Consider the following 12,226-nt stretch of genomic DNA (forward strand, 5'->3'; position numbering starts at 1 on the left):
ACCTAATGGCTCACTCATAAATTTGTTTAATATAACCTTGTTAGTTCTAGATATGTGAGAAACTTGAAATATTGAAAATCGTCTGTTCAAGTTTTTGTATGATAGATGGCTGGTTTTGCTTTAAAAACCCTAGAAACAGTGATAGTGGAAAAAAATCAGAAGTAAAACGTAAGCAAATAAATGGAATAAGATGCTAAATATTCAAACTGTTACCTAATGACGGTTATTATAAAGAAAATATTAATGACAATTTCACATCGACCCATAAAAATTAATAATTCCAGTCTTTCTCATTCTGAGCATGCATAAAAAATTTATTATATGCAAGTAGTTATTGCATGCTGAAAGGACATGATAATAAAATTCTGAGAGATCAAAACCCAGAAACCTCAGAAGTCCGGACCCACAATCTCGTCTTGCCGCCATGCCGTCCGCTCGTCGTTGCTACCTGGGAGGCAGCGCTAGCGGTGCGCTGACGTTTGCTTCGTGGAAGCGTTGCATAACGTAGCAACGTCTCACGCTCAGATGCTCACAGACTCACGCTCAGACGCTCAACAAAGGCTAGAGCGCACTACGCACAACTTCTGCTCAAAATAGAAAATATTTCATGTAAACTATAGAGGTATGAATTACATTCAAAGACGGTAAAATGTAAACTGAGAAAAAATCGACTGTCAAGGTAACTTAGAGGAAAACTATAACTTTATATTTATTGCTAACAGGTCTATTAAGAATTGAGTTGATTTATATTGTTTGTTATGTTAAAAAAATATTCGATAGGTCCCTGGAAAGTATAAAATTTTCATCACAAATCTTCAAAAAGATAAATGTTCCCAAAACAATTTTCTACCTAACAAATGAGAATCCATGAATATTCGTTTAACAAAATACAATATTACCGCTATTAATACTATAAAAGAAGCGCCCCATTATAGCGGCCCAAAAATTTACTAAGTTATAGGTCGTTTAATTCTGTAGTTTTTGCATACAGAGCTAGCCATTTATAAGCTAATAATATCACAATCCAAAACTAACCAACCAAAAGCGTCAAATTTATATTAATTTATATATAATATATATTAATTTGCAATCTATATTATTGTAATTCGAAAAAAAATCAACAGAGACACAAGGTCAAATTTTGTTTCTGGTATCCTGTATACCGAAAAAGTTCGTCCGTAAACGTGTTGCGCGACGTCATCTTGAGTCAAAGCTCGGTTTGTTTGCTGAAGCTCAGAGGCATTCAGCGCAACCAAAACCTGCCTCGTGAGTACTGCACTCCGAGACTGAGCAGGGTTAAGGTGTCTGTTTACCTTCAAGATCTTTACATCAGAAGTTTGCTTTGCCGAGACTTTTCGATGTAAGTATTAATTGGATATGGTAACTAAGTTGAAATTAGGAAAACAACGACCTAAATAAAAACTACTGTGAAAAACATTGCTAAATGTTTAGTAAATAGGATTTTAAAAAATAAAAATAATTAACTTAATAATCTCAACTAAAATAATAATTGGTTGAGATGGAAATATATTCTCGGCGTCCTATTTGATTTTCGAGTTTTTCTCGGACTCTAACGCACAATACAAACAGAATAGCAAGAGCCATAAAGGTGATGACGCAGCAAAATCTATTCTAAATAATGTGTTGACTGTAATATCAAAACGCATCTGCATTCGCAGCTGCAATAAATGTATGAAATTCGGTTTTAGGATGTAAATATAATTATTGCCATTATAATTTATTTACTTATCTCAAACAAAAATATTGAAAATCGGTAATTGGCGGAAGTCCGAATTTCAGCCCTAGGAATACAATTCATTTTACTAAAAAGAATTACTAATGCTAATCTTAGGCTCCTCACATGTCATAGCTGTGCTAGCTAGGCTCATTCTACACATAAAAGCTTTAAAATTATATTTATTTGCTGTAACTTGCTTGAGTACAACTGGTATCTGAAAAATTACAATATCAACATCCCTGTTGAGTGCTTTATACGCGTATTTCAAGAGTGGAGATCTCAGTCGATCGTTTTCAGTAACGTTTCTTTTACATGAAAACATGGTTCGGAATTCACTCACAACGGTTGTGTTCTCTGTTAAATATGGGTTGAGAGCGGGTCTGTCTTGAATTAGCATAACTCATCTTAATTCCTATTAGACGGATTCGGTATGACTGTATTTCAACATAATAATGATTACCGAACCCTGACAACGGCGGGTTAACCAGCTAGTGTTTGAGATTAAGACAAATGATCGTATTTTTAGAATAATAGTTATCAATTTCAAGTTTTTATATTCCTGAGGACGTTTTTTATTTTAAATCTACGGGCTTTGCAAATCTTGCTGACGGAATTAAATAAATTCAACTTTATGAAGCGTAGGAAAGCTGACATATCCTTCGTTTTAATCAATAACAAGTAAAGTTGCTAACTATGAAATTAAAAAAAGACTTTCAGGTGCTAAGTGGTTCGTGACAATACCTAGAGCATCACGAGCAACACGATCGAGGTTTAGACAAAACCAATACACAACTTGAACACTGATGAGTGCAATTGAGAACCATTTCAGGCTCCCGGTTATTTCATTTGAAATAAATCTAGACCTGATTAAAAAAGAGCAAATATTTAGTGTTGGAATAGTATTGATGCTAACATTTTAATCCAAGAAAGATTTCGAACTGTACGACAGCAAAGCATAATGAATTTAATAACAGTAGCTGTACGAAGCCATTCTCTTTAATTAATTCGCGAATTGAAGAATATGTTTGCTGTCCCAACTTCCAGTCCAGCTTTTTATTTTATACTAGAAAACTTCTGTTGGAAATTTATTTCAAGATTTGAGTTATCCAGTGAGTAAGCCTAAGAGAACTTTAAATAGAGTCCATAAAACCAGATCATCCAGAACCGGTGGCTGCGACGCCCAACGCAAACTTGTTCCATGAAAGCTTCTTAACCAGAGACTATAAAGACTCTATATATGAATAGGACATCTGTGACTGCAATCTCTGTAGAGTAGAATTAATAAATTATTTTGAATGTTAACCAAACATAAATTGTTGTTAACTTCTTCATGGAAATTAAATTATAGCTAAGTTACAAGAATAATTAATACAATTCAATGCAATACAATACAATAATCTTTTGGTCTTTTTTTCGCTCACATGAAGGTAAATTTACCTGGTTTTCTTAAATTTGTATTATTTATTGCGACATTATACATAGATTGTTCGGGGAAGATTTTAAAGAAAGGTTTTTATTGATAAATTGAGTGATTTCAAGGTTTACTTGATGGTCAACATTTATGCGGATACTGCCTGATATCGTAATTTTGTTTATGTAGAAATACCCGACGTCTTATTTTTCGTACCTTATATAATCGATTACAGCAATGACGATGACGAGTTCGATATTCAAGGTATATTCAAATAGGATAGAAACTGTTTGTATACTTTGAAGTTTTCATTTTATTTCAGTATGAAACCAGACAAAACGCAATGAACACGCGATGTTAATAAAAGTTTACATTACTGATCTAATCTTGGCTAACTCGCGCGTAGCAAGATATCAACTCATGCGTAGCAAGATATCAACTCACGCGTAGCAAGATATCAACTCGCGCGTAGCAAGATATCAACTCATGCGTAGCAAGATATCAACTCATGCGTAGCACGATATCAGATGGAAAGTTCTCGACTCGCTGAAAAGAGTCTTCTCACCATATCTTTAGGGTACCGGGCTTCCAGAAATATTGTTCCCAACTAAAAATACCCCATGAGAATATATGAGAAGGCTTAAAGCTGGAGAGTGAAACGTCAACCTCGATGCGTCAACAAAACAAGAAATTTATCTCTGAGAAAAAATTCTCTCTTTCATTTCCCGTGTGACATTTACTGCGTAAGCTGGTATCCTCCGTTCTGTAGAGTTCAGGCATATTCTGTGACATGATCTTCCATGTTAGATAACTGGCAGTCCGTCAAAAGAAGAGTCGGCCATCAAAGATTTTTTTCACAGTCATCGCTCAAAATATCGCTAGCAGTGATAATAGAAGATGAGGGAAAAATTAAAAGGTTGCTCTAATGAAAAGGTCCATAGGAGGCGAGAAATTAATTTTCACTATTGCTGGAATAGAGCGAAGTGTTTCAGCGCCTTGGTCACTATAGTAATATTGATGCTATTTAAATCACGATAGTAGAGTTGATAGTAAAGCAAGTATTTTGCAGCTGATGCGAGTGTTGTGGATGGCATTGTGAAGCAGTGTTCGCATCCACCTGTGATTGTAAAGCTGTGCTCTCATCCATCTATGATTGTAAAGCTGTGCTCTCATCCATCTATGATTGTAAAGCTGTGCTCTCATCCATCTATGATTGTAAAGCTGTGCTCTCATCCATCGGTGATTGTGAAGCTGTGCCCTCATCCATCTATGATTGTAAAGCTGTGCTCTCATCCATCTGTGATTGTAAAACAGTGCTTGCATCCACCTATGGTTGTAAAGCTGTGCCCTCATCCATCGGTGATTGTGAAGCTGTGCCCTCATCCATCTGTGATTGTGAAGCTGTGCTTGCATCCACCTATGGTTGTAAAGCTGTGCCCTCATCCATCGGTGATTGTGAAGCTGTGCCCTCATCCATCTGTGATTGTGAAGCTGTGCTTGCATCCACCTATGGTTGTAAAGCTGTGCCCTCATCCATCGGTGATTGTGAAGCTGTGCCCTCATCCATCTGTGATTGTGAAGCTGTGCCCTCATCCATCTGCGATTGTAAAGCTGTACTCTCTCCATCTGTGATTGTAAAGCTGTGCCCACATCCATCTGCGATTGTAAAGCTGTGCTCTCATCCATCTGTGATTGTAAAGCTTTGCTCTCATCCATCTGTGATTGTAAAGCTTTGCTCTCATTCATCTGTGATTGTGAAACAGTGTCTGCATCCATCATTAATTGTAAAGCTGTGCTTTACAATTACAATCCTTGTAATTGTCGGTGGATTGTTACAGATATTGTCTGAGTAATATTGTTGGTGAGTGGTTACACGGGTTGTTTGAGGGATATTGTTGGTGAGTGGTTACACGGGTTGTTTGAAGGATATTGTTGGTGAGTGGTTACACGGGTTGTTTGAGGGATGTTGTTGGTGAGTGGTTACACGGGTTGTTTGAGGGATATTGTTGGTTGATGATTCAACCGCCGCTTCAAGACACTCGTGGGAGGTTGAGGTCTCTTGTCTATATGATGTTTTCGTCGGTCTCTGTGAAGTGTGAGAAGGGAAATGGTGGGCAAGCGGAAAAATGTTCTAAAGCACTGTGATAAGAATCAATTGTTTGTCGCTCAACACTTTTTCCATAATTATGAATAAAAACACTCACGTGACGTGGTTTACATTCATGTATGTTGCCTTTCATAAATATCCAGTAGAATTTGATTAATTCGAACAATTTATATTTAACTAAATAACTTAATTTTAATAAAGTAACTTTCAAACTACATTCCGGGAAATTCTAACTTTTTATTATAAATATTATCCTTCATTAAAATGCGTCTTCAAGCTGAAAAATATATATTGTGTGACTTGTATTTCTGGCTTTAGTTTTATCTGCATTCTGAGGCCGCGGACGGCACTTTGCTCTATACACATTAGTATAGGTCTGCTCTATACACATTAGTATAGGTCTGCTCTATACTCATTAGTATAGGTCTGCTCTATACTCATTAGTATAGGTCTGCTCTATACTCATTAGTATAGGTCTGCTCTATACTAATTAGTATATGTCTAACGGGAGACTCGGTGACGCCAGCTCCAGTTCCCTGATCTTATGTACATATATAACATAACATAACATAGTGATCTCGGCGCTGAAGTGTAGGCCTGATGTGGCCTGTCGTCGATTCTTTTCCTTTTCGTGCCTTGTTCACAGAAGATCTAAAATCGTGTCATTTGAGACTGAACTCCAAAAAACCGTCCTCAAGACAACTTATGGTGGAAAACAAAATGGCAATCCCATTCTAAATGCTGGAAGCAGTACACAGGCACAAACTAATTAATATAAAACAAGAAAAAGCATTTATATATTAATGGAGACGTCTTTTCCGCTTTCATGACTTTAGTTTGCATTCATCCTTCAATAAATATCTTGTGCGTATGCGTTATGCCTAATTATAATGAAATTTACTTAAATATATAGTTTTATTTCAAGAATGGTTCAGGAATTCTATGAATGTAGTGGATGAAAAATGAAAATGGTTTGGCCCAATTACAAAGATATCATTCGCACCGCTGTTATGATGAATAAATACTGTTTTCTATTTAATTTGAAACACTATTATCCAACGATTTGACAAGCTTGAATGAGTGCAGGAACTAGAGATCAATAAAAAATGTTTATTTTCAATATATGACAGGGAATTTTCTAGTGACAAGGACACGTGAAAGAACATCACACAAACTCACTGCAGTGAGTGACAGAGAGCGCATTTTCTCGTCGACGAAAACTTGAGGTCACGGACGGACGGACAGACGGACAGACAGACAGACGGACATGGCGAGCACAATAGTGCATTTTTTCCATAAATGAGAAAATGCGCTAAAAGTGAAATTAATCAAGTTATTATTGTAGAATGAACAATCCATAATTCAATTTCTTATCTTAGAATTCTTATCATCTATAACCAAGAGAACGAGAGCTACCGTCAGCGAACAATGAATTAAGTCCTCTTCCTGTTGACGTTCAAAGGTACAATTTCCTCTCTTCTGCAAACCCAATTAAATTAGTTCTTTATTTCGTTGTTGGCGCAGCCTTCCAAGATATGGTCACTGCGAGGCCAAGCTCTTTCGATGCGAGATTTATTATCAATGTTACATCTTCTTTTATCATGTGTTGCCATACAATTTGTGCAGTGATTAATGAATTAAAATTATATTATTTTGACCATTAATTCGCTTATTCCAACGATGATTCATCATAAGACATAATTAGGGTTTATGAAAAAGCGCGTCAACACTTCACGGAGTTAATATTAATGGAAAACGGCGTGGAGTTAATGTTAATGGCCGTCATGCAATTGATATTAGAACATAACGACATAGCCCAACATAAATTTTGATTTTCTTCAAGTTTAGGAGATAATTAGAGGTCATTGGCCAGCAAAAAATAACTGAGAAAAATATTTTGATCTCTCATTGACAAATTTAAGCTCAGGGAATTATAGTTATATAATAAGTATACCTCTGTGACTTCATGCCGGCTGATTACTATGAAATATCGGAATCAATTTTGTAGAGAACAATGAAAACGAATTGCGTTTAAAGCTATAATCAACATTAAAGTCTAATTTTCTGCCAGCATCAACTCACTTGGAAATAACACTTCTCCAACCATTTCAGACAGCATCAACAACAAATATTTGTTCCCGCTGGCCAGTAAAATTATTTTAGCTGCTTAGTAGGAAATAGAGCCCAGGTGATAACTAACACATGATATAAAACGTTCGATTAGACATCAAATAATAGCAGCTGTGCTCAATCATTGACAGTTTGGTACTCGAGGATTAATTTGGTTTGCAATTAAAGAAGGCTTATCACTTAAAGTTTAGCAGTTCCGCTTATACATACATATTATTTGCTTACTAGGGTAATTTTTGGCATAATATATAAACTGAACTTATACGTATGTAGGCATTCTCAAATTACTCAAGTAAATATGATCATAAATTACAGCAAAGTACGGAATTACCTCAAAATTAGAGACCTACTTTAATACTGGAGTATTGGAACGGTAATGTGAGCTCCTATTGTAATTTGGTCACCGAATATTCAAACATAATTTTAAAGTTTCTTCGGGAGAATCCCATTGCATCGCGCATCCGTGCAGTCGGGCGTGCAATTGAACGCTCGTTTGGATCCTCAAAAGACATTCGACGCTCGCTTCCCTTGAGACAAAATCGTGGACCACGACAACGCGTCGCTGCAACTCGTATATGCAGCTAGTTGGCTTTTTAAAAGCTTCAGTAAAAGACGCCAGCCTGACAAAGTTAAAGAAACCAATACCCGAGCCACGATTTCGGTTTCTTATGTCGGTTTTTTATTCGACACGTTACAAGTACCCACGCCTGCAACAATATATATTCCAGTAAGTTTAATCCTGGGCGTTGATGTCTGGCTGAAGAGGAAGTTTTTAATTCTAGCAGCAGTCACTAGTGCCAGTCGTCTTCCAGTTCTCTGGGAAACAAAGATGGACTTTGGGCAATTCCGTGCATCATTTTTCTCACGCCCTGAGAAATTAAGCTACAAATGAAGGAACCGTTGGCGATTAAAGAAGCTTCAAAGAAGTAGAAATAATATGCGTTTAAAAATTGCTTTTTAAAGACAACACTTCTGGACAATCCAGTATCTTGGATGTTACACATGTACAATGAATTTCTAATTTCATTTTCAAATATTGGAAAAAAATTATTCTTCTAATTTTTTAAGATATCAAAATTTTGTAAATTTTAAAAATTATTTATTCTGTCAATTGATTAACGCATTGTCTCTGACTTTATGCAATTGTGCAAAATTTCAGATCAATTGGACAGGTCAAATTGTGTCATATATGGATTATAAGATTTGTAGGAGACGAAATTATTTGTCTAATTTTTTTTTAATATTGAAAAAAATTTTAATTTATAAAATTATTTATTCTGTTAATTGATTCATGCATTGTCTCCAACTTTACGCAAGTGTGTCAAATTTCAAATCGATTGGACAGGTAGAAGTGTGTTAAATATCGATTTTAAGATTTGTAGCAGACAGACAGACAGACAAACAAGAAGTGAAGTTAAAGAGAAGTGTTGTAAAAATGCTGAATTTAACGAAATTGCATTTTCTATGTGATGAGCGAATTTGATGAAGATCGAAAATAAATAACAATCAAAAAGCGTCATCACCACATTTGAATAGCAAACTAAACATGTCCCTGCCACCACGACTAGTGAGTAACTATAAGGTCGCGCCAGCTTCGATCTTCGTCTCATACTTTCATCCGAGTCAAATTTCTAGTAAAATATTTTTTATGTGTTGAAATTCCATATTGTTTGCTTTCTGAAGTGAAGAATGAAAAATTTCCATGATAGCGTAAAATAAATCGCTAAAAATTACAAAACATGGCATTTTATTAGTATTCTTCATCAGGCGTTGTTGATCAGGCCTAGTCGTTAGTATTCCACATCAGGCGTGGTCGTTGAGGTCGCTGGTGGTTCGATGAATAAATCTTACAATTTTTATTATGTTGATTTGAAAATTTTTCAAAATTTCTACAGTTCGGAACATTAATTAACAATGCAACTACCATCAATTGAATCGTTTTAAATGGATCCTTTTTTCGCTTTTTAATATCAATACCAAGTAAAATGTAGCAAGTGGTTCAACATAAAAATATTGATTTACAATTTAAATTTTTAAATCGCCTGTTTACTGTTTTGAGTCATATATAAAACATAACATTCAACAAGTGACACCTGACATTTATTGAAAATGCTATAATATTTGGAATTTATCATGTTACTATTTATTCCAGGACATTTAAATGTCAATTATTTGGATTATTGTGTAAATTGAACTGTTTTAAAACAAAAAAAATCGACCTTGTTCATAAACGTGAAGAATTAAGAAATAGGTTCATGGCACCACAACATTCTGCGTGCAGCTGCGGCGTCTCTGGTGCCCAGCTGTTGCCGTGATTGTTTATATTCTTGACTACGTTAAATGAATACATAGTGGCTCACACCTTGTTTATCACACAGTGTTTAATATACAGTGACTTTGTTTAATAAACAGTGGCTTGATTAAAACACAGTGGCACGCACCTTCATAGAATACACACCTTGAAGCTATCATCGTGATTGTCAGAAGCTATTGTCCTGCCCAGAAGCGGCCATACTTTCGAAACTTGCCAAGTGAACGTAAGTACTGACGCTCTATTTTCTTGCCTATGATTGGTGGATTTGGCTTGAAAGGCCGTCAATGATTGGCGGATGAACTTACGATCTCTTAATTTTTGAGGCAGATCATGAGTTGAGATCGTAATGTCATGAGGCAGATCATGACCGCGAGCCAATTCTGACGACAGGCATCATAAACAAGTGGCTCACATCTCATGTTTATCATCTCGATTTTTCATATCACACGCACTCGCTTAACAGCTGTCCCGCTGTTGCGAAACTAAAAATTGGTATCTATTCTAATATGAGATCACTCTAAGGGGGTATCGAAAGATAAAAGCAAAATACGGTAGGTATTGGTGCTGTGAAAAATTTACATTTCTTCTATGCTTCAGGTGTTTCCTCGTCTCTTAAATATCTAAAAACCAAAATCCTACAGTAAATAAAAAATTGGATGCTCTTGCAAATTTTGTTCATTTCTGAACAATGAAGTCTATTCGGACAATGAAGTCGTACATTTGTATCAGACTAAGATATGGCTGTGTTCGTTAAAAGGACAAGGACTGCGTCAATATCGGCTAATAATTATTGACTTTTTCTTCCTCAGAATTATTGTATTAGGTTGGCGAACTTTTAACCTGGAGCGAAACCTCTGTATAATTTGTCGAATAATTCAAAGGAAGGCGTATGTTTTGAATTTATGAGAGCGCTTGATTCAGCGGAGGAGAGTCGTCACGACCTGAGGATCGCACGCTCATGGAGGGGATATTCCCGCGACATGTGCGTGTCTGGCGACCATCACCCACCGCGTCCTGCAGCCGTGTAGGACTCCAGCCATCCTGCGTGCTTGACTGCAACCATCCTGCGTGCTTGACTGCAACCATCCTGCGTGCTTGACTGCAATTCGCGCTCAACTGCAACCATCCTGTGCGCTCAACTGACACCATCCTTCGCGCTCAACTGCAACCATCCTAGGCGCTCAACTGACACCATCCTGTGCGCTCAACTGCAACCACCCTGCGCGCTCAACTGCAACCATCCTTCGCGCTCAACTGCAACCATCCTTCGCGCTCAACTGCAACCATCCTGCGCGCTCAACTGCAACCATCCTGCGCGCTCAACTGCAACCACCCTGCGCGCTCAACTGCTGTGACGGGTTGTGAGAAGCCAGTGGTCGTCCGCCACACGGGCTGTAAGCGGCCAGTGGTCGTCCGCCACACGGGCTGTAAGCGGCCAGTGGTCGTCCGCCACACGGGCCGTGAGTGGCCAGTAACCGTCCGCCACGCATGGTTGGCCGCTGCAAGGAGCGATGCATGCGGCGGCCCCAAAGCGACATCCTGAGTCCCTGGCAGCCGGTGTAAAGTGAGACAAACATTGTGCGCTGAGGCGAGAAAAATATTCTAGGACTCACGATCATTAGGGAATTTATTCTGCACGATTGTGAGCAATGAATGAGTCCTTCATGACTAGAAGGTCCTGAACAAGTTTCGCTTTATGCAGTACAAGCCAGGCAATGAATGGCCAGAGACCATCAATGATGAACTTTTGCTGACCTTCCTTGGTGTTTATCAGTGGAGTTTCTCAAGGCGAGGATTTTATCCAAATCAATTTCTATTCTCTATACGCGAATAGTTTTCGTGCCGCTGTGTGACAGCTTGCACCATTGATAAGTCAGGTGAAAAGCAAATACAAGTCTTGGATAATTGTGACCCGCGCAGATACGTTACTCAAGGTCTTTCGTTCATCATCTTCTTTTTCGTTCAAAGTTAATTTTAAGTGAAGTTCTCCTCGTAGTTAACTGATGAGCTGTTAAAAGTATAACTAGTTGTACAATGGATGCACTATTAGCATGACGACAATTTAATTTTGATTTTTCTGTGGAGAGTTTTACTTTTCCTCATTAAGCCCACGTTTGGTAATGCATATCCCATGAATCTGTCACTAAAATAAGATTTCGAGCCTACAGGTTTTATCTCAACGCGATAGGAGTCGGTACGAGCTTGGATAACAATGTCAATTACAATGTCGCGCACTAACGAACTGCTACTCAAACACACTTACTAAAACATGTAATCGAAAACCAGTTTAACTTGGTTTGGGGGCCGACCTATAAAAACACACAATTACGCATAACCTTCGTTCAACTCCAGTCAGAAAATTTAAAATGAATATGGATTTTCTTATACTCAAATCGTTTGTAAGTAAGCCATTTAACATATATATTGCACAAGTTTAATTTCTGTTTGCTCTGTTTCGCAATGCCTTATGATTCAAACTCTATAATAAAAATTTAAGATCCAAAGAATATCCCAACCGGATAGGTA

General features: G+C 37.3%; 1 protein-coding gene across 1 annotated transcript; it reads left to right on the top strand.

Annotated features, from left to right (window-relative positions):
• The first annotated feature begins 4,358 nt into the window (after positions 1–4,358).
• On the top strand, positions 4,359–4,781 carry LOC108672597 (putative keratin-associated protein 4-16). Its single transcript, XM_018160295.1, has one exon. It carries the CDS (start codon positions 4,359–4,361, stop codon positions 4,779–4,781), a length of 423 nt encoding a protein of 140 aa, XP_018015784.1.
• Positions 4,782–12,226: the final 7,445 nt, after the last annotated feature.

The sequence above is a fragment of the Hyalella azteca genome, unplaced genomic scaffold, assembly GCF_000764305.2.
Source record: "Hyalella azteca isolate HAZT.00-mixed unplaced genomic scaffold, Hazt_2.0.2 contig14273, whole genome shotgun sequence".
NCBI classification, from domain to species: Eukaryota; Metazoa; Arthropoda; class Malacostraca; order Amphipoda; family Hyalellidae; genus Hyalella; species Hyalella azteca.

Bases quoted from the DNA above. Each gene is read 5' to 3' on its own strand.
- LOC108672597 (XM_018160295.1), top strand. From the start codon at position 4,359: ATGATTGTAAAGCTGTGCTCTCATCCATCGGTGATTGTGAAGCTGTGC.